General features: G+C 36.2%; 2 protein-coding genes across 5 annotated transcripts in view; both read left to right on the top strand.

Annotated features, from left to right (window-relative positions):
- uso1 (USO1 vesicle transport factor) overlaps positions 1-21,535 on the top strand; it is a 39,054-nt gene extending 17,519 nt beyond the window's left edge. For 3 of the 4 annotated variants that reach the window (XM_079812137.1, XM_079812138.1, XM_079812140.1), the window contains 11 exons: positions 5,904-6,014; positions 6,361-6,479; positions 8,389-8,570; positions 9,771-9,892; positions 10,881-11,019; positions 11,608-11,771; positions 14,419-14,478; positions 14,601-14,699; positions 15,365-15,460; positions 15,583-15,798; positions 19,420-20,847. In XM_079812137.1, coding sequence (XP_079668263.1) covers positions 5,904-6,014; positions 6,361-6,479; positions 8,389-8,570; positions 9,771-9,892; positions 10,881-11,019; positions 11,608-11,771; positions 14,419-14,478; positions 14,601-14,699; positions 15,365-15,460; positions 15,583-15,798; positions 19,420-19,503 — 1,392 coding nt within the window. In that variant the 3' untranslated portion in view covers positions 19,504-20,847. Of the gene's footprint in view, positions 1-5,903; positions 6,015-6,360; positions 6,480-8,388; positions 8,571-9,770; positions 9,893-10,880; positions 11,020-11,607; positions 11,772-14,418; positions 14,479-14,600; positions 14,700-15,364; positions 15,461-15,582; positions 15,799-19,419 lie in introns of all 4 variants that reach the window. The other variant, XM_079812139.1, reaches the window with a different exon arrangement.
- Positions 21,536-22,366: 831 nt separating this feature from the next.
- coro2aa (coronin 2Aa) overlaps positions 22,367-24,288 on the top strand; it is a 35,513-nt gene continuing 33,591 nt past the window's right edge. The window contains exon 1 of the mRNA XM_079812143.1: positions 22,367-22,593. Coding sequence (XP_079668269.1) covers positions 22,579-22,593 — 15 coding nt within the window. The 5' untranslated portion in view covers positions 22,367-22,578. The remainder of the gene's footprint in view (positions 22,594-24,288) is intronic.

Raw genomic sequence — 24,288 nt, forward strand, 5'->3', positions numbered from 1 at the left:
ATCTAGTCAACAAATTAATTTGTTTATAATATGTAAACACGTACGGTAGTGCACTGTATACTTACCGTTTCAGTGTCTGTTTAAAATCCGCATCTGCGCACTGCACAGAGCAGGACACTTCAGTTCTGCATGTCAAAACAAACTCCATGAGGCGTCAGTGATAGTTTTTATTTCGCCTTTAGAGGCCACACTTGTGCTATGTAATGACAGCAGACCCTTCTCAGCCACTCGAGCAATGGATGCAACTCAGAAAAACAGGCTGCATTATTAAATCAGATTTTCATATTGTTCCAGCAATCGGTTATCGGTGCCAATTAATCAGCAAAACAGTTCAATTGGTCGACTTCTACTTCTTGCTGTAAATATTAATTCAAAACTAGGGATGCACCAATAAGATTTTTTTTTTTTGGCATTCTGGGGGCCATAAAGGTTTTGTGACAATTATCAAAAATGCTGGCGTGGCTGGCAACTTTTTTTTTTTTAAACGCTGGTGTGGAAAGAGTTAAAACTCAGACTGCTGCGCTGCAGGAATATTAGGCTGCTGTCACTTTAAGAGCTGCACGAATTAAATAAACTGGTACACGTTTTAGCGGTTTAGACCTAACCAACCTTGTTTACAAGGATACTCGCCAAGGCAGGCATTTTGATATAATTTTGTGTGAATAAGAAGTGAAAGAGAACTCGACTAAGTATTTACACGGCTTTAGATGTATACACGCACAAGATTTCTCACACAGTGAGTAGAATTTAGTTCTCTATCGCATCTCCTTGTTCATGCATATTTACATTAGCAAGGCTTAAGAACATGCGCAAAGGATATGATGCTGCACTAGCCTGATGGCAGTCCTTATTGTCGAGACCTGCTATACAGATTTTGTTTTGTTTTAGCAAGTATTTAATTATTTTACCCTGTTGGATTATGCAACAGGCAACTCGTTAATTATTAAACTAATTGGTTGGTTTATTATCGGCCTTTTGAATGCTATAGCAGATATGCTGATGGTTTTAAATCAGCTGATACACAGGTGCATCTCTACTCAAAACTACTATTCCTGATCGCTTTTTCTGCTGCCTAATACTTTCTATTTTGCTTTTTGCAATTTTTTTAATGAACATCTTAGTTATCTTTCTTGTGTCAGTTTTTTTATCACTATGAACATTTGTTAATTTCTTATTTATTTACTCATTTAATTTCTAATTCATTCATACATTTTCATTATGCCATGTTTTAACCCCTAAAACTAACAGTTCATATAAGCTAGCCCTTACAGACGCTGTTGCTTTGAAGCATTGTTGAAAAGTTACATGTTTTGAACAATAAAACCCTCTCCATAGTGTTTAAATGGAAACTTGTATGGTCCCTTTTAAATTATTATTTTCTATTTTGTAATATACTCTGCCATTCAGAAGAAAATATTTTTTGAAAGAAAGTAATGCTTTCTTTAATCAAGGGCTATTGATCGATAATGGCAGTAAAGATATTTTATAATGTTAAAAAGATTTCTATGGCAAATAAATGCTGTTCTTTTAAAAAAAAAAAATGCATCATGGTTCTGACAAAAACATTAAAGAGGAACAGCTGTTTTCAACATTTTTGATGATAAGAAATGTTTCTTGAGCATAGGGCTGGGACGGTATGAATTTTATCTTACCGCGGTTGAAAAGCAAGAAATTCCCGCGGTTCAGCGGTAAACCGCTTTAAACGGCTCCCGTTCGACTTTCGCGCCCAGCCGCACACGCACACACCAGCGCAGGCAATTGAACATAATAAGGAACATGTTTATTTTACATTTATTTTTTCACGTTTAGAACAGGAACAATTAGAACAGAAATGGAATGATATCTGAAAAAAAAGTGCTGGCAAAACGAAATATAGACTTTTTGCTGAACCCCCCCAAAAAAAAACAAATTGCTGAGAGAGCAGATCAGATCACGACTGAGAGATCTGTAGATGGAACAGCATAAACAAAGAGAAACAAACACGTTTTTATTTATCGGTATTGATCAGTAATATTTATTTGTTTATTTATTTCCCATATTTTTACTTTCAGATTACAGTCGTCGTCATCAAACAATCACTTAAACTATAACGACTTTCGCGCACACCCGCCCTATAATATATTATTTATATTTTTATATTACATTTTTAAATATTCAGGCTATTAATTTACATTTACAATTTACATCTCGTGTGCGCTTTTGTCTCAGTGGTTAATGAAGAATAACGAAGGCTCAAGGCTATTTAATTTAACAAAATGTAGTCACTCGCTGCTCACACTACCTTGATTGTAGGCTATATTATGCTACTTTTATTATTTATATTTATTTTTTATATTTCATAACATTTACATATTTATATTATTTTACATATCTCGTGTGGTGTGCGCTTTTGTCTCAGTGGTTCAAGGCTATTTAACCAAGCCTTTTTAGGCTTACATAAATAATTATATATATATATATATATATATATATATATATATATATATATATATATATATATATATATATATATATATATATATATATATATATATATATATATATATATATATATATATATATATATATATATATATATTATAATATAATATAATATAATATAATATAATATAATTTATGTTATTTATATTACATAAATAATTTTTACTTATTATATTATTAGATTATACTAGGCCTATTTTTACATATTTATATTAATTTATATATGCCTAATTTATATTTATGTTATTTATATTACATAAATAATTTTTACTTATTATATTATATTAGGCCTATTTTTACATATTTATATTAATTTATATATATGCCTATCTCGTGTGCGCTTTTGTCTCAGTGGTGCTATTTAACGAAGGCTATTTAATTTAACAAAGTGTCGCTGCTCACACTACCGTGATTTTATATTACTTATTATTTGTATTTATATTACATATTTTTACATATTCATATTAATTTATATATCTCGTGTGCGCTTTTGTCTCAGTGGTTCAAATATTTAACGAAGGCTATTTAATTTAACAAAGTGTCGCACACCACTGTGATTGTAAGCCTGCCAAACGGATATCTTTTTTGATAGCCTTTTAATTAAATTAGAATTTCAGAATCACATAGCCAACTTATATTTAATTGCCTACAATAGATTATTTGTAGTCAATCTTTCCCAAACAGAGTTGGAAGAGAGTTAAAACTTACCAGTACTAAGGAGTGCTGAGGCAGCTCCAGCTCAGTTTGTTCTTTCTGAAGCCATTTTTTTTTTTTTTTGTTGCCAGCTATGGGAGAAAACGGTCACCAGCGTTCGACACAAACCCATGGCCCAGGCGGTGCGTTCTTTTTCTGCTTTCATGACTTCTATCTCCCTACCCGCTATTGTCGGCTGCGCAACCATGTGAGAGAATTGCGCAATTAAAAACTGAGGTCCTGCTGATGCGCCTGTATTTTATGCTTTAGTAAAATTAAATTCAAATTATAGGCTACAAGACATTACACAGGTACAAATGGAATGTTATAATGGAACATTACGCTCACCAACTCGCGAAAGGTCGGATTTGCTCCATCTTTTGATTAAGTTTTGTTTAGAAAACCTTGAATCCATATAAGACACACATGTCATTAGACACAATCCATGTCATTAGAATCAATGAATCCATGGAATTGGACACAACGTGCACACATGTGCAGGCCAATGTTTTTTTTTTCTTTTTTTTTTTTTCTCTCGGTGATGTTGGTGACGATCTCAGACCCGCGGTAGGCGTCACGTGACCGCGGTATTGCGGTAACCGTCCCAGCCCTACTTGAGCACTAAATCAGCATATTGGAATGATTTCTGAAGGATCATATGACTGAAGACTGAAGTAATTCAAAATTCAGCTTTGCCATCACAGGAATAAATTACAAATTAAAATATTTAAAAAAAAAAATCTTTTAAATTGTAATATAATACTGTATTACTGTTTTTAATGTATTTTTTATTTTAAAAAATGCAGCCTTGGTTAGCATACGACTTCTTTCAAAAACATTTAAAAAATCTTACCAGCACCAAACTTTGTTACGAGTACTTGGAAGTTATAGTTGTTCAAAATACAAAGTGTGGATTTTTAAAAACGTTATGCACTCAGTGGTCACAACTTTCTTCAAGTAGAGAGGCTAGTTCTAGTACTAATGGCAACACGTGCATTTGAATGCTTCCGTGTAGTAACAATTTTAAATGTTCAATTTGACATGACGCTACTCTTCAAAAATTCATACACTATATGGTAGATGTCATAATGTAAGTGCATAGTATAATAGGTACACCCATTGTGATGCAACTCTTAGCGTCCTTTTAAGGCTGTGATTGTATTTTTAGACCACATTTTGCATTGAGAAACTTCAGATTTTGTGTTTGTGTTGCGATTATCCTGATGGCATTTTATCCTCAAAAGCTAATTAACATTTGTGTGTTTGTGTGTGTGCCACTGCCAGCATATACTGCATATACAGCTTCTCAATGCTTGGAAAGCCATTAACTTTCAGAATTTGTCACTAACAGATGCTTTTTATCCAGTTTACTAATTGCAGGTATGCCGTGATAGAATTTGAATTAAAGTCTTTGTAGTTGTCTGTTTTTTAGGCCACTCGAAATTTGAAATTAAAACTAATCACGCTATGTAGCACACTATTTGTGCCTGTTATTCTTTAGCTCATAAATATTGAATATAATTTGCAGACAAACATTTGTGAAATTTATAATTTTCATTATTTTTATTATCTGTAGACTAATGGAAAATCCTTTGGTCAAAAACATCTTGTGTAAGATCAACTGTGTAATTGCAAGCAAAACAGGTCAAAGACAAGTTCTGACAGTTCTGACTCAAAAAAGCAACCTTCTGCAATCTTGCTATTTATTGTATTTCAGCAGAAATTAGCAAATATGATTTGGAGAACGTTGCAAATACTTTCTAGAGCCCTATTCAGTTGGTAATTGTTTTTCATCGGGTCGTATGGTATTTTCATCATTTACAGGGGTTAGTCTGATTTTATTGCCATCCGAATCCAGAATGTCAGTGTTTTTCTCCCACCACCTGTGTAAAAATCCCTGGCCAAATTACCTACTGTTTTTTGACAAACACCAAGGTTGTGTGGTAATTTAATTACCATCCCAATCCACATCTGAGTTTTCAAGAGATAACTTCAAAATTCACTGTTTGTACCATGTTTGTCCACTGTGGAGCACCGTATGGTTGCGCTTCGCGGTTATTGGAATGCATTTTAAATATCTAGCCTACACTTTTATTACTGAAATGCTGGAAAGTAATTATAGGAACAATATTTCTTATAAATGTATTAACTTATTTCTGCTCATTTCCACATTTTTTAAATGACATCCATCATTTTGAGATAAAATACAAGACAAAAAACATGTCTATATCTTTCTATTTTTTCTATTACTTTCTAGAAGATTTGAATAATTAAATAATAATTAGTATATTATTTTTCTATTATTAAATCAAATATGAATGTATTCTTATTATTCCAAGCATATTACATTTTATTTACAGCAGACAAACATGTGATTGACCACGTGAGCATCGCGTTCCCGGGTTCGTAGGATCACGAAACTCGCTCCTCCACCGTAAATAAATCCCCATCCGAGTTTTATCACTAAGGTGGCATGTAAATTTATTTTTACGGACGTCCACATGAGAAACAATTACTGTCCGAATAGGGCTTAAATTTACAATTTTACAATGTGTCTGTCAACAAGTGACAAGTGTGTTTCTTGCAGTAGTTTCTTTAACATATAAGAAATGAGCAAATACATTGATAAAGTTGCATTAGCTCAAAATAAATGTGTATGGCAATATGAGTGTTTGATTAAGACTTAAGAGTTTGTGTATAATTGTGTTGTTGTTTTTTTCTGTGTGCAGGGCAGTAGGGTGCAGACGAAGGTCGGTCTCCTCATGTTGCTCTGTACCTGGATTAGTAACTGTCCAATAGCTGTCATGCACTTCCTGCACAATCAAGACAACGTTCCCTTTGTATCCTTTTATCCATGCACACACACACGCACACACCTGATTTATTAAGTTGATATACACACAAACAGTGTATAACTAATCTCATTGTACTTGTACAGTGATGATAAAAAAGTTTGAATCTTAGTTAATAATTCACAGAGCGACTTTATTTTTACTGTGTGAAACTCTGTATAGGAGGCTAGTTCTGATCACAGCCTGGTATGCATTAAATTGCATCACAGCAAACACATTACACTTTCAATCTTTTCAGATTAGAGTACAAGTGTAAACTTGCCTGTGATTTTGATGGCTCATGTCATTTTGAGTACAGTGACCTGTGTGTTGTCTCCTTAAATTATGTGTTCAGCTGACAGGTCAAATTTCAGAAAACCTGGGTGAGGATGAGCGACTGGTTCAGGGTCTGTGTGCTCTGTTGTTGGGGATTTGTATCTACTATAATGACAACAGCTTAGAGAATTACACTAAGTATGTTCTTACTTTATCCTTTTTTTCTATTTGCATTCAAATGTCTTTGTCTTTATAACTAAAGTTGTCAGCTGATGTAAAATGATCCATGACTAAACGTTTTGGTAATTAGTGCAACTAAATACATTTTATTCAATAGATTAACACATCACATGTGTAAGTGTTGGTTTTGACAATTTGTGAATAGAAAATAATGTGTGGGTTTTATATTATTCAGGTGCAATATAGGTAACTGGGTTGCTATTAAAGTTGCTATTAAATATCCTCACCTAAAGGATTATTAGGAACACCATACTAATACTGTGTTTGACCCCCTTTCGCCTTCAGAACTGCCTTAATTCTACGTGGCATTAATTCAACAAGGTCCTGAAAGCATTCTTTAGAAATGTTGGCCCATATTGATAGGATAGCATCTTGCAGTTGATGGAGATTTGTGGGATGCACATTCAGGGCACGAAGCTCCCGTTCCACCACATCCCAAAGATGCTCTATTGGGTTGAGATCTGGTGACTGTGGGGGCCATTTTAGTACAGTGAACTCATTGTCATGTTCAAGAAACCAATTTGAAATGATTCAAGCTTTGTAACATAATGCATTATCCGTCTGGAAGTAGCCATCAGAGGATGGGAACATGGTGGTCATAAAGGGATGGACATGGTCAGAAACAATGCTCAGGTAGGCCGTGGCATTTAAACGATTCCCAATTGGCACTAAGGGGCCTAAAGTGTGCCAAGAAAACATCCCCCACACCATTACACCACCACCACCAGCCTGCACAGTGGTAATAAGGCATGATGGATCCATGTTCTCATTCTGTTTACGCCAAATTCTGACTCTACCATCTGAATGTTTCAACAAAAATCGAGACTAATCAGACCAGGCAACATTTTTCCAGTCTTCAACTGTCTAATTTCGGTGAGCTTGTGCAAATTGTAGCCTCTTTTTCCTATTTGTAGTGGAGATGAGTGGTACCCGGTGGGGTCTTCTGCTGTTGTAGCCCATCCGCCTCAAGGTTGTGCGTGTTGTGGCTTCACAAATGCTTTGCTGCATACCTCGGTTGTAACAATTGGTTATTTCAGTCAAAGTTACTCTTCTATCAGCTTGGATCAATTGGCCCATTCTCCTCTGACCTCTAGCATCAACAAGGCATTTTCGCCCACAGGACTGCCGCATACTGGATGTTTTTCCCTTTTCACACCATTCTTTGTAAACCCAAGAAATGGTTGTGGGTGAAAATCCCAGTAACTGAGCAGATTGTGAAATACTCAGACCGGCCCGTCTGGCACCAACAACCATGCCACGCTCAAAATTACTTAAATCACCTTTCTTTCCCATTCTGACATTCAGTTTGGAGTTCAGGAGACTGTCTTGACCAGGACCACACCCCTAAATGCATTGAAGCAACTGCCATGTGATTGGTTGATTAGATAATTGCATTAATGAGAAATTGAACAGGTGTTCCTAATAATCCTTTAGGTGAGTGTATATACTACCATTCAAAGAAATTAATACTTTTATTAAGCGGGGATGTATTAAATTGATCGAAATTGACAGTCAAGACTTTTACATGTTTCTAATAATAGCTGTTCCTTTTCCTTTGAACTTTCTATTTATCAAGGAATCCTGAAATAATTTCACAGTTTCTAACATTTATGATAATAAATGTTACTTGAACAGCATATTAAAATGTTTTCTAAAGGATCATGTGACGCTGACGACTGCTGAAAATGCAGCTTTGCCATCACTGGAATAAATAAAACTTTTTGAAATGAGAAAAAAAGTATTTTAATAAATTAACATGTTACAGTTAACAGCCCACTTTATAAATTTTTTCTCAGTGCTGTCATTAAGTGTTGAGCCTCTTTCATTATCTCTCAAAGTTACACAAATTTTATTTTCCTCTTCACAGAGAAAAGCTGAAGCAGTTGATTGAGAAGCGCATAGGGAAGGAAAATTTTGTGGAGAAGTTGGGCTTTATAACCAAACACGAACTGTATTCCCGTGCTGCTCAGAAACCTCAGCCAGCCTTTTCCACCCCAGAACACATGCTGTTTGATCATGAGTTCACCAAACTTGTCAAAGAGTTAGAAGGTCAGTGTTGGAGTCCTGAACCGAAACTAAGACCTCTTTTGCCTTGTTATTAACATCTGTCGGTGATCTGAAAGTGCAAGTCTTAAATTCAGGTGTTAAATGGGTTGCAGACCTTTTGAAATTTAGTCAGTCAAACCACCAGGGGTGTATGTAGCCATCCCAATGTGTCCCGTCCAAGCCTGTAGTGCTCCTGTCAGAAATTGAAGCTTCCGCGCCTCGATCGCCCCCCGGTGGCCGGTCCCAGTATAGCTCCTAAACCCCGCCTCTCCATGTATTTGAATGGAGAGCGAGACACACTAAACAATTAAATTACACTTCAAATAATTGTTTCCTAAAGATGGTTTCTGTCATTTTTGACAGTTTTTATTACGATAATATTATTTGATAGAGAATTATTTGTAGAGTTATTTGATGCTATAAAAACGGGGGGTGTGACGTCATGATTGACAGCTGAGATTGACGGCTTCTCTGAGTGAAGTTGTCACTGAGGCACTAACGGACTTTTTTTGGGATTTTTGGGAGGAGATTGGAGCTTAAGCTTTAATTTCTACATTCCCATAACTGTTTATTTCACACCAACACAATTAATTATTCTGCATCTGCTAGAGTGTGGACGGGCTTTTGATAATCGCGCCTCTACTTCCTGTTCTCTACTGCACAACTCCGGTCCCGAGATCGCTACTGCGCAGACTCGGTCCCAAGATGTCAGCGCCGTGAGCGGGCCTATGAAAGCTTCAACTATGGTCAACGGAAGTCAATGAAGTCGCGTCGTCCATATTTTTTTACGGTCTATGGTCCCGTCCAACATCAAAGGTCCATCTACTAATGCACATAATCTTTGTTTAAAAAAAGGGTTTTTAAACTTTACTGGCGAGGCACAACTTTAAAAGAAAGTAATCATCTGATCAAAACGTTTCAGATCAGAAATGACTGGAAACAGATCACTGAAGATGGATGTTAATAACTTGTATTTCGCTCATTTGTATTTTCGCTGTGTTTTCATTATTATTGTTTTTTTTTTCTTTCTCTGAGCTCCACTGTTTCTGTTTCATTATAATAATCCATGCTCAGAATTAAACAGTTAATTTTGTTTCTATGCTTTTAAAGAAACACCATGTGAAATATGATTACTCATATGACCCATTTCGGTTCAGGTAAAAGGTTTATTTTTTTATGTTCTATGGTTCTTTTTTTTCATAGGTATGATAACAAAAGCAGTACTTAAGTCAAGTGAGGAAGAGAAAAAGGAAGAAGAGGTAAAGAAAACACTAGAACAGCATGACAGTATTGTCACCCAGTACAAAGAGTTGATCAGAGAACAGGTAAAATTTTTTTTATAAAACTATATCACATTCTCATATTTGTCACAGTGCAATGTTTCAACCCCAGTTATTTTTTAAATGTATAGTATGTATAAGAGTGTTAATTTGCCTTTGGTTATTCATAGGGTAATAACAGTAGTAACAACAATTTTTTTAAAGAAATCATATGCTGTGTTAAAAAAAGAAAATATAAAAAAATATATCCCAGGCCCCAGCTGAAAATACCAAAAACAGAAACAATTAATTTAAAGAATCTTGTATAAAGAAGTCATGTTGTACATAGTTGTCTGACTTTTTATAACATTAATTGGTAAAACTTTACAATAAGGTTTCATTAGATAACATTAATGAACAAAACCTTTGTTAATGTATTTATTAATCTTTGTTGAAGTTAGTTAATAAAAATACAGCTGTTCACTGTTTGTTCATGTTAGTCCACACTGCATTAACTAATGTTAACAAACACAACTTTTGATTTTAATAATGCATTGGTAAACGTTAAAATTAACATTAATTTAAATGAATAAATGCTGTAGAAGTATTATGCATTCTTAATTAATGTTAATTACAGTAGTTAACTAATGTTAACTAATGAAACCTTATTGTAAAGTGTTACAGATTCATTTTATTGAATATTTGATTATTATCTGTTACTGACATGAAGCTGATACGGCTAAAAACTTAAAAACTTTATTAAAAATGATTAATGCTATTATGTTGTGGCCCAGCCAATGCACCTTAAACGAGTTAAGTTTTTGTGAAAGGATCCCTTGAAGCTTGGTTTGAAAAAATTGACCTGAAAAATCTGATCAAGAAGAATGGGCTAACAGATGCCTTCTATTTTCTATTTAGAGCTGTAATTGCTGCCATAGGTAGCCCTACTGGATCTTAATCCAGAAAAGTAAATCCTTTGTACTTTGGTTTGAAAAATGGGTTATAATTGTCATATGGATAACATATTCTATATTTTTACCCCTTTTAATGGCAGGATTCTCAAATAAATGAACTGAAGGAGCAAATGACATTGCTGACATCCCAGAATGAAAAGATGCAGAACACTATAACACAGCAGCTCTCTCAGATCCAGCAGCACAAAGACCAGTACAACATCCTCAAACTCAAACTAGGTACTGAGCAAATGCTTCGTTCACGTCATGTCGTAATTTCCGTGAATAAAGCTCCACATGCTTTCGATTCGCTCTCGCGGTACCTTGATGTCATGCACCGCTTCAAGTCGAACACACCTTAAATCTGCAGTGGTCAGGCGGTACAAATCGTAGCTCTCGGAAAATGACGAATTTACACGTTGTAATTACAAGTTCTACAAGCACGTGAAGGCTTTTGGTTACACTTTATTTTAAGGTGTCCTTGTTACAGTGTTATTATACATTTAAGTACTGAGTAATATTAATTAACTACTTGTACTTACTTTAGGGTTAGGATTAGGTTTGTTGTAGGGTTAGTTGCATGTAATTATGCATAATTTATAGTAACTACATATAAAAATGACACTGTAAAATAGTGTTACCAGGCTTTTTACAGTTCAGAATCATTACAGTAATTACGACATGGAGTAAACGCACCTAGATATCATATAAATATCTGTGGTTTGAGAAGTATTTGCAGTATTTTAGTAGTAATCCATAATAAATTACTTTTCTTGAACTACCATTTTTACTTTTTAGTTACTTTTACAATTGGTCCACACTCTGCAGGTAAAGATAATCAGCAGACGGCTAATCAGGCAGAGGCGGCCCATGTGAACGGACTGCAGCCAGAGGAGCTGAGCCAGCTCAGAGAACAACTTGAGGAACTGCAAAGACAAAACCAGCTGCTGCAGACACAGCTGACTGAAAAGGACTCTGTAATAACCAGCCTGGTATGTATATGTTCAATTCTTTCAACCTCTCAAAACGTATTTTAGGTTAGTATTAGGGCTGGGTTGACAACATAGATTTCTCGATTTTAGTCGATTCTGATGAAACTATATCGATTCTTAAATCCCAAGAATCGATCTTTTAGTCAATGATGATGTTTTTCAGTTGATGCTTGAACAAAACTTCACTAAACAGCGCTATAGTCCCATCAAATAAATCACAATACGCTTTGTGCTTTGTTACTGTTGATATGAAACAAAGTCAAATTCTGTCAATTTTATAACAAAATGCACTCTAGAGAGGACCGTTTTGCTAAATATATGCACTAACAAGTCAGTTCACCCTTATTTATATAGCGCTTCATACAATACAAATAGTTTCAAAGCTTTACTGTGATTAACAGGAAAATAAGTAAATAAAATTAACTGGTCTGCAGGACATTGTGATCCATTTAGCAAGGGAATTGCTCAGTCAGTCACATACAGATTTGGTAAATTTGCTTTTCAGTGTTTACTCCAATGTGTTTTGAAGATGCCGTTGACTGATAGAGTTGGTATCATGGGATGTGCTAGGTCGTACCTCTGGATTAACGTTAACTCTAATTTGCATTGATGTGGTACTTTAGAGTTGACGAACTCCGGTGATATGCAAATATGCAATTTGCTGCAGACCAACACGATCACATGAGAATGCGTATTAGGGATGCCACAATTCTCAATATAATATTGAACTGTTCGGTACGGCATTCACGGTTCAATACGCGCTTGTGAATTGCGTTTTTTTTTCTCGGTTTTGCATTTAATTAATTATTTTTCTACAAATTCTATCATTTGCCTCCATCCCAATATACTGTACAACACAACATACATTCACATCACACGTTAGTGGTAGAGTTATACTCACGGAACACTATAGTTATTCACAATCACGAAAGTTCATTATTTGCATGCGTTTTAAAACCTTGCCGGTCAAACATTTCATTCGCGTGCTTATGCACTGTGTTAACATGCGCTGAGCGCGCGCACTAAAAGCCTGTTAAACAAGTGACTAAGTAGTCGTCTTACTACGCTAATACTGCAAATACACACAAGGTTAACATAAACACAGTCTGTTATGTCTAAAGTGAATGTAAAATCGGCATGTGTCTGTATATTAGATGCACACAGGTCTTAAATTGACAGCAGCGCAGCCTATAGTGAACACACTTAAAGGGCCAGTTCACCTCTGAAATTGTCATTATTTACTCACTCTAATATTGTTCCAAACCTGTATTCATTTCTCGATGACAGAATTTTCATTTTTGAGTGAACTGTCCCTTTCTTGTTAATACTACATTAATTTGGAGAGTAACTGAAATTATTACAATATCAAAATATTAAAAACTTAAAATATTAAAAACTTGCGATTAATCGCGATTAATTACAGAAAAAATTTTGATTAATTAGTTAATTTTTTTTAATCGATGCCCAGCACTAATATATATATATATTAGGGGTGTAACGGTACACGTATTCGTACCGAACCGTTTCGGTACATGGCTTTCGGTTCGGTGCCCGTGTGTACCGAACGGTTCCGAATGCAATCTTTAACAGTTAACAGTCGGCTTTTTTTAAGCGCTCAACGCACTTTAATGCTAGTTCCCACTCGAACATATTACCGATAAGTATTCAGTCCATTTCATCACGAAATTCAAACGATAAATGCTGTTTTGACGCTCTTTAATGTGACGACTGATCACTGTAGAGGCGCGTCAATTCAAGCGTGCGCGAGTGAACGCGATCATCTCTTCCAGAAGAATAAACATGAATTAATATCTTAAGGTATGTTGAGGATACATTAACACTTACTGAAACGTCTCATGTGGTGTAATCGCTCAATCAGTGTTTCAACCGCGGAAAGACGTCAAACTGCTTGAGAACAATGTCACGTAGCATTACATTTACCTCAGAAGTCCTTCAGTGTCCACAGCTGTGAAACTAGTGAAATCAACTCTTGATTGGATCATTGATTGGAACATTTACGTATAAAAACGGCCTGAAGGAAGTGTTGATAAAAATATTGTCTTAAAGTCGTCTATGTCCGGCAATGTCCACCCCTATCCTACCCAAGAGCGTGTCATATACACGCCATAGAGTGCGTATCATATGCACGCGAAAAACTGCGTAGCTATACATTCCACGACATTGCACACTCGTATTATTGATACGCATTAGAGATGCAACAATACAGTTAGTCCACGGTATGTATTGAACCGAGGTATTTATTGAACCGTGGACTAACTGTATTGTTGCATCCCTAATATATTATATTATATTATATTATATTATATTATATTATATTAATTATATTATATTATATTATATTATATTATATTATATTATATTATTATTATTATTTTTATGTAATTTGTTTTCAGCAGCCATTACACCAGTCTTCAGTGTCACATGATCTTATAGAAATCATTCTAATATACTGATTTGATGCCCAAGAACCATTTCTTATTATTATGCATTTTGAAAACAGTTGCTGCTTAATATAACATTATAAATGTGTTCACTGTCCCTTTTGATCAATTTATTGCATCTGTTCTGACCCAAAACTTTTTAACTGTACTGGTATATTTGGAAATATTTGTTCCGTTCTCAACAGAAAGCTGAGGGCATCCCATCAGCAGAGGGCTCAACTTCAGAGGTCACAGTGTTACAAGGGGTAAAGTTCCACCCTTTCTCTTCATTATATTCATTGATTCCAAGCAAGATTCCATCACATAACCGTATGTACGGTTCTGCACCTGCTAAACCAAACACCTTGAACACTATGTTTGGTTGCAGGAGTTGGAGTTGCTGAAAGCTCAGCTGCAGAGCCAGACCACGGAGATCACACAATTACAGACTGAAAGACAGGAGCTTCTCAGAGGATCTGAGACCACAGTAAGTGTGTTCCACTCATTGATAATTGTACAGACACTACAGTCCAGTGTGCTGTTGTCTCAGCCTTAGATGGCATCTGCACAGCTCACCTATGAACCATCTGTTGCATAATTCAATCTCAGAATCACAAGCTCCACAGTGATATTCATTCCACTAGGAATGATCTTCCACAATCAATCCACTAGGGGAGTGAGAAAAGCATGATTCTATATTTTAATTATTCAACTCTATTCTCAAATTGCAAAAATGAATTTACTAAATGTTAGTTAATAACGTAATGTTACCAGAAAGAAAGCACACACCTCATGCCGTGAGCAGCAGTCGAGTACATAAAGGTGCGCAATATTTATTGTCTACAATAATATCATAATTGTCGTTTTAACAATGTGTCAGTCACTTTGCAGAAACCAAAAAAACAGGGGGGAAAAGTGCATGGTTGTAGAATACAGTTAGAATGCCAATGAAAATAGTTCCAAACAAAGCCACTCCACCAAGAAATGCACAAGAGTGCATTTTTGTGCATTTTGAATGTAAATGTCTTTACTGTCTTTTGCTGTACCGTTGCAGAAAAAAGTATTTAATTTCTCTCAAATATAATCTTGCTGACCTCAAACTTTTAAATGGTAGTGAATGTACTTTTCAGTTCATTATTGTCTTTCTTTCAGGCTGCAGTTCCAGGAGAAAATAGTCTCTACACAGAGAAAATAGCAGGGTTAGAGAGCAGGCTCTCTGCTCAGACAGCAGAGACGCAAAAGCTTAAGGTGACTTACTATAGACAAATATAATGTACTAATTTACTGATTTGATGTGCTTTTATATTTTACATCATTTGCTGTTTAACCCAATTTTTGCTCCTTTTTCTGTCCATCTCACGCTCTTTCAGGGGGAAGTTAAAACTCTTCTGGGGAGTCGAGAATTGATGGAGAAAGACCTTGCTTCAGCCACAAGCACAGCTGCCATCATGCAGGCTGAGAAGAGCAAGCTGCAGCAGGAGGTGCAGGAGTCCAAGAAGGAGCAGGACGATCTTCTCATGCTACTTGCTGACCAGGACCAGAAGATTCTGAGCCTGAAACAGAGACTCAAGGACTTGGGAGAGACGGTACATTACCTCACAGAAAGGGCACTATTCTGGAGTGCTAAGCACATGGTCTAAAACGCACGGCGCAAGTGCGCTTAGGATGTGTCTGAATCCACTTTTGCTAGTTTAACGGCAAAAAATGGTTGACTCGTCCGGTGCATGGTCTAAAAGGGTTGTCCCTATTCTCTTAATGAGTCATGGGTGTGTTTCGGCGTAACGTGCAATAAACCAATGTCATCTCCAATTCCCTTTAAAAGTGGATTCACTATTTACATGGCGGAATATAGACACCCTCAACCTGACGAGTCAGTTTGAATACGTGTGTATTGGCACGATTGGTCAAATAATTAACCAATTTCATTCGTCATTACTGCAAATAGGTAATTCTGATACATGTAATGACTATCCATTATGACACGTAGGCCTTTTTATATTTATGTACACAATAATAATCTTTTACATTTTAATCCTTTAATTTTTCATATTTTAAAATGTTTGTGTGTGGCTGCCCTGTGTGTGTAATAAGCAGAGTGTATAGACCCGCCTATATGCGCATTATTATTATTATTATTATTAGGGGCCAAGCACCGAAGGTGCGGGCACCTATAGAAATCGTTAGATTTATTATTATTATTATTCCGCCATTGAAGTCTATGGCAGCCCATAGAACCGCTTGCGGGAAAGTTGTGAAATTTGGCACACAGATAGAGGACAGTCCCAGCATTAACCACACCAATTTTGGAATCTCTAAATCAATCCCTCTAGCGCCACCACCTGTCCAAAGTTTGACTCATATTTTTGCTAATAACTTTTGAACCGTAAGGGCTAGAAACAGAATTCCTCTGATTCCTTGGCTCAAGCCAATTCGATTGCACCCTATGACGTCATTTTCCGTCATAATAATTTTCCCGCCATTTTTAATTAACAGAAAAACCTACTTTTGCGAACTCCTCCTAGGCTGTTGCTCCAATTTGCACGAAAATTGAACACGATACTCATCAGACTATGCTGACAAAACCGTATTAGACTCGAGATGATTAGTCAAATTCTTATTGAATAACGCTCGAATGAAATCGACAAAGTGCCCACAAAAATGAAAGTCAGGCTCTATCTCCGCAACGCTTTATCATATTCTAACCAAACTTGGTGTGTGTTATGCCAGCCTTGACCTGAGGCTGCCTGCAGCGTTTCGACGCAGTGCCACCTAGTGGTCCAGAGATACAAAAATGTGATATTTTTGATTATAACTAGGGATGTGACGGTGAGGACATTTTCCCACCGGTTAATTGATGTGTGACAACACCGGTAATACCGGTATCACCGGCGGAGGCTTTTAAATCACTAATTCTATCTAACCGAAAGTAGCATGCACACGACCGCTCTGAACTGAAAACGCGCCAGTGTTGCGTATTCACACACCGTGAATGACCGCTCGTCTGTAAATGCGCGCTCTGTGAGGCCATGGGTGCGTCTCAATCAGTTCCCTAGTTCAGTAGTCAGGGCACTGATCAAGCATTGATCGGTCTATGATTGAGATGCACGCCATGAATGAATAACAGTTCGTCCGTAAAGCCTCGTTTATACTCGACGCGCCTGCACGAGCGCGAGGGTGCGCGCGGCAAAAATAAATGCGCGCAGTCAGCGTAGCGGTGGCTCGCACTGCGGAGCCAGGCGAAAGTAAACAATGCGCTCTCTGTGCAGCCGTGCACATTTAACTTTCGGTTTTAAATTAGCGCCAATTCGGCTGCGGGTTGCTTGAATTATGGATTCATTAGTCTATTATTTTTAATGAAAAACAACAACAAAACAAATGACAAACTCCCTTAAATAGGCGCTTTTACGTTTCGCTTTGAAACCAAATCTTCCGCGATCATCTCAGTCAGCTCCTCACTCTTAAATCTGATGAATGACTCCTGCCGCTGCTGAGACTCACGGTCGGATCCTGCTTTATTAAGCAGATACGTTCAGTTTTTATTTGTATTGTCTGTTCTCTAACTGAACTAAATTATTTTATTACTATAAAAAAATCAAAAAGACGGTGGGCGGTGCCACGGTGGGCAAGTGATGTAACCGGTGTTGAGTCTGGACACCGGTAACACCGGCAACACCGACTATCATAGCAAGCCTAATTATAACTTAAGAACGCTTTAGCCAAATATCACAAAACTGGTCTCTTTAGAGTCGGGGCATCACGCCGAGCCATACCATACCCAATTTTCCCATATCAACCATTTTTGGCGTCGACCATTTAGAATTTTGTCAGAAAGTGCTATGTTTTACAAACGCATTGGCGAATCGTTACGAAACTCAGTGGGTGTCTTCGTCACCAAGCCCTGAAAGTACTCAAAAAGATTCAAGGCAGCGCCACCTTGTGGACAAGTTATAATGAATTTTCCAATAATGCTAATAACTTTTGATTAAATTTGACTATTGTCATAAAACTGGTTTTAATAGATTCCTTGGGTCATGCCAAAAACATAGATCTCAATTTTACCATATTTGGCCAAACAATCTATTCGCCATTTTGATTTCCTTTAGAAACCTACTTTTTCAAACTCCTCCAAAACCATTTGTCTGATCTTCACCAAAATCGAATCGTAACATCTTCAGACCATGTCAGCAAAGTTATTAATTTCGTGTCAACAAACAAAACCGTTTTCATATACTGCAGCGACAAATTTGAGCCATGATGCCAAAATGACTCTTGAGGCTGTATCTCTGCAATGCTTTGACATAATGACTCCAAACTTTGCCTTTGTCATTGTCATATCACTCTGACCACACCACATCAATTTCGTTACTGCGCCACCTATTGGTCAAAAGTCACAAACCATTAAATCATATTATTAGTGACTGTCTATGTGATTTTTCAGCCATTATTGCCTAAAATCATCTTAAAATGCCTTTAATTGCTCATTGTTGCAGTTGGTCTAACCCTCCCAGCCATGTTGGCATGTCTTGTCTTGTTCTTTACGCTTGGCCCCGTTAATGGCTGCTCGCAGCTATATTTATTATTATTATTATTATTATTATTATTAACGCGCTCCTTTAAATAACAAAAAAAATATTGCACCATTGACTTTAGACAAGGCTTCAGTTGGTCAATGGCACAGTCGTTTTCAGTTTGCGCCTGAACACACCTCGTTTTCAGACCAGCACGCCCATGGGCGAAAAAATGGGCGTGAATGCATTTGCTATTTCTACAGGACGTGAAAATGATAACTGCGTTTGGCTGAAACTAGCAAAAAACACTTGCGTCGTGCCTGGCGCCCCATTGCACCAGGTGTATGATGGGGCCTGTAGTTTCACTGGCTTTGTATTCATTAAATGATTTGTTTGTGGTCTATTTTGAAGCTATTCTTAGGGCTAGTTCACACAGAGCACATTTTTGCTGTTAAAAATGCGAGATGCAGCTCAGTGGAGTGAGAAAAAAAGGTCTAGAGTCTGCGTTTAAAAAAAGTTGAACTTTTAACTTTAACTTGACTTGTTAACCATAGAATGCTGTGAGCACAACGGTTAAAGACAGCCTTCTAGACGTTATTTTTACATAATAAAAAAAATTATGGGAAAGTAGCGCAGTGGAATGGAAAAACTTGTTCCTTACATTTCTTCTTCTTACTCTTGGTTTTGATATTTCTACAGATTGAAGATGAGGATGATCTGGATTCAAAGGACCAGTTTGATGATGATGATGAAGAGGAGGAAGAAGAAGAGTGTGATGAATAAAAAAGTATTGACTTAATAGTGGAAGTGAAAGACTGCTAACATTAACCTGTCACTTGCGCTTCGAGAAAGAGATTGAAGGCCTTGGACAGTAGAGCTGATCTTCTGATTTTTAGAAGAATCACGTATTTCTTTACTTTCTTCAGACCTGCATTTTAATTTTTAGAATTTATTTCGCTGTGGGAAACAAATACAAGGATTATATTTTCCCAGCTAATTGAACCCGACTCATTTCATTTCATATAAAAAAGCTTCAAATTTATTCAGATAATAAACCCAGGTATATACTTTGTTTTTGATCAACATTCCCAATGCTTATGTCATGGTCCCAATGCTACGCACACCGTAGAAGATTCTGAAGCGCTCTTTGCACTAATGATGGGGAGGAGAAAATAAAGAAAAGATTTGCTCCTTCTTTGTTGTGCAAAACCATGGAGATGTTCAGTCTGCATTTCCATACTGCTTGTGAGAGTGTCTTTATGATGGATGTATGGATGTATGGATGGATGGATGGATGGATGCATTCTGTAAGACATGCCTTCTCTGCTCAGGTGCATAGTGAACTCTGTTTGACATCTCATTCAAATGGTTTCCTATTTTGCATTAGATTTCTTCCTGGTCAGGTGGCTAAGTTGTTTTTTTTTTTTTTTTTTGTCTTTCATCTGTTCCTTAATGTCAACCGTTTTCAGATTTTTTCAGTCATCCACTCATATCTACAAATGATCAAAACACCAACCTACTTTGCATTGCATTGTGCTCACACTAGCTACGTTGTTTCCAATGTGTTGTTCATCAAATTACTGCTGAAGTCCCACTAAAGGTTGGGATGTACACTTTCAGGTTCCTCTAAAACTGGAGAGCTATTTGGCAAAATTTGGTTTAGCCTTTGTTTAATTTATGGATAAGCAAGCCTCATTAGAATAAACTATATAAAAACTTGTCTGTGATGTTTGAGGAATTGTATAACAATTAATCAGAAATTCTAATGGACGGCATTTAATTATATTATAATTCACAATAGATATCTTTCTCCAAAACAGACAACAATGCCTTGATATCTCCTGTTAATTTGCCAATGGCAAAAAAAAAAAAAAAAAAACCTACATGTTTGCACACTGAAATGTGGAGAATGTTATCGTTTAGCATTTTCATTCATCTCAATGGCCCTTCAAATACAATTGTGGGCCCCTGGAGAAAAGCCCTATACAATAATTCAATATATTCTATTTGTACACTACAATTCAGAAATTTTGAATCAGATCATTTTATGTTTTGGAAAGCAATGTATTCTTCTGTTCAAGGTAGCATTAAAATCTAAAAGTCAAAATGTGTAATAATGTAAAAAGTTTATTTAAAGTAGCATCTATGTTTTTATTATAAAAACGTTACCTGTGGTGGCAAAGCCATTTTTTCGGCAAGCAGGCCCGTGAGAGAAGTGGGCGACCCAGATGCACAACAACAAGACATATCAAGTCTCTGGAGAAACAGGCCTGTTGCTCAAATTCATGTGCTTGTGAGAATGTTTTTATGAATGGGTCCCATTTCCTTACTGAATAGGCTGTGCTATAAGCCTGGGACCCCTTAGTCAGTCTGTCTTAGGCCTGGGACAATGTTCCTAGCTCTAAACGTTTGAAGAACAACGTTAATTTGCAATTGAAATATTAGTTTATAACTATACATTCCTTTATTGTGATTTCTGATCAATTTAATGCACTAAGTAAATAATACATTACATTTCAAAATGTCATAGTGATCCCAAACTTATTTGCTAAATAGAATAGAATACGATAGACAGTCTTTAATGGTTGTCAATGAAGAAAGATTGGAATCAAGTGGCGTAATATCGACATCTACCAGCAGCTGGGCTTTTTTTCTTTCTTCTTCTTTATATCTGTCTTGCCAAATTCCAAGCCTCACGTTAAAATATGTAGGCTACTATGTGATTACCCAATAGAAGGAAGCTAGCCTGGCACACATTGTTGGAAGAAATACGTATTTAATAAATGAAAACAAGAAATAAATAAGTGTAAGAATTAATACGTGTATGATTAAACGAGTTGACAGGCCTTATTTGATGGTGTTAATTGAAAATTTAAATACGTTTGCAACAACAATTATTTATTGTTAGTGTTAACATTTAATGTAGAAATAAACATTCAACAATATTAATGTCTATATATATATCTATACATTTATCCCGCACATTTTCATAATTTAGTTTTTTGTCCAATATATAGTTGGTCCTCAAATGAATCACCGTGGGATGGGGGGAGGGGACAGTGTTCTCAGACACAGGTTATGGGTTATATCATCTCTCATCATCTCTCCACCCTTTCAGTCCACCGCAGCGCCGCCCCACACCCATAGACATCGAAAAAACGGGACGAGAGCTGAGAGGAATAAAACTGTATAAAAAAGGCGGGGCTTAGTGCGAGGAAGTTATTTCTAATTGGACAAGGTCCCATTTGTCCAAAAATAAAATATATATTTTTTTAACTCTTAAACATATCTTTAAACTAAATAGCTATTAAATCTGTCTGGGATATTCTTAATTAAGAGAAATTATTATCGAGACAAATGTCGGTGTAACTTATAGTCAGCAGTGACACGTGGTATATGTTACTTTTCACTCCGCAGTACATGCTGGACCAATCATAGTCGTTTTCGATTACTTCTATTTAATCCATTTATTGAGATTCCTTACCGATAGATCCATTTGTTCCTCGGGTAACAGTCATTGGAATTCATACATTTAAATGATTATACAGTGTAGTGTATGAATACATCCAATAAAACAATCAGCGACTTGGGATTTGAATAAACCTCAATGGAGCGTCAGTCTGTCTGAGCGCCCAAGCGCCTCTTTAGGAGGACACGGTTGTGACACAGTGAACAGTAACCGATGCCAGATGATGCTCACACCTCACCTCAAACACTGCGGCATCGATGTACCGCTCATCCTATAATCTCTCACTCTCGCTCTCTCTCACTCTCTTCTGACACATTTCTGGGAGTGAGTTTTTAAAAAGACGCGGATCTAGTAGCCTTGGGTTATACTCTCAGTTCTCTCCATACTGCATGACCATCACAAAGGTAAGAAAACTCATATTTGCACTTAGCTGTAGTTTTCTCTAGATTTTGGGTAAATCTGCCAGGTAGTTATTTTTTCATTTTAAGTCGTTTTAGTAAGAGTTGAGTGACTTTAGTGCTTAGAATACCAAAATTATTTTGGTAAATATTATTACAGAATTATTCTCAACTTGATAATTCTATCAAGTTTGTCTTGGCAATATTTGACATTGTTTTCTAGTAACCTTAATCTCATGTCTATGTCGAATGTTTTTGTTTTGAGAAAATTTTTAGTCCTTAGTTAACTAACAATGAGCAATAGCCTACTTTTGTTATAATATTTATTAATCTTTTATAACGTTAATAAAAATACAACTGTCCATTGTTAGTTAATGTTAGCTCATGGCCATTATTAACAAATTCAACTTCTGATTTTAATAATCTAGTATGCCTGTTAGTAAATGTTGAAATTAACATTTAAGACTATGCTTCAGAATTATTTGTATTGTTAGTTCATGTTAACTAATGTAGTTCTCTAATGTCAACAAATTAAACCTTTTTGTAGTGTTACCTTTATTTTATTGTGTTTATTAAGTGTTTAGACTTTTCCACAATCCTTTCTCTTCTAGAGCTGAACACACACTTTACATGTTATGTATTTGTATATTGGAATTGCTTGGAAAATATTCACCAAAAATGAAAATTCAGTTATCATTTACTCACCCGCTTGTCGTTCCAAACCTGTGACACAAAATAAGATATTTTGAAGAACAACATCGATAGTTTTGGTGACCATTGGCTTCCATTGTATACCCCAAAAACACACTGAGACATTTCTTAAAATATGTTCTTTTATGTACCACAGAATAAAACAAAGCACTGAGAAAATTGTCAGTTTTGGGTGAACTAATTGGGTGACAATTATAACAACAACCACAGTTTTGACATCCAATTTGTACTTTCAATTTGTACTTTTCTTTCAAAGAAGCAACCTGCAAATGTATTCTATACTCTTCAAAAATAATAATATAAAAAACGAATATCATAAAACACGTCTGTCAGACAACCAACGTTTAGTTGAATTGCCTAGAAGACCGTCATTCATGTGTTTGATACTAAATGGAGGAAATGGGATGGCTTGAGACAGACAGACACTCGGGAGGCCAGGTAAAGAAAGACAGTTCATGAGGGTTGCCAGGTGTCAAAGTCCTGAGGGTGAGACGTGTCAAAATGAGGTGTGGTCGTGTTCAGACATGCCTGTGAGCCATGAGTGCTGCTGCAGTCTGGGTCTTTACCTGGACACACAATCACTGTGGCTCCTCTGTCCATGTAGCATTTACTCTCTTTCATCCATGTCTTTCTTTAATGCTTTTTCATTACATTTCCAACAGTTCAGTGATAATTCACAGCATAGACTGAAAAGCTAGATTTGAATGGCTGATATTACACTGGTTGATAATGGTGCTGCAGTGATGAGGGATTTTTTAAAGGACAACCTGAAGTTAGAATCACCCTGGTTCCCTTAACAAAAACTCAATAGGATTTTTCCATTGGCTTTTAATTTGGATTATTGCTGAAATCATTGCAATTATTGTTCATCATGATAATCTTCATAATTGAAGGCTACTATAATTTGAAGTCTATACAATCTAAATGGCTATAAACAAACTACGCCACAGTTGCATGACTCCAATGTCACTTTCGATAACTCTTTCAGGC

Source organism: Gobio gobio, assembly GCF_949357685.1.
Source record: "Gobio gobio genome assembly, chromosome: 3".
NCBI classification, from domain to species: domain Eukaryota; kingdom Metazoa; phylum Chordata; class Actinopteri; order Cypriniformes; family Gobionidae; genus Gobio; species Gobio gobio.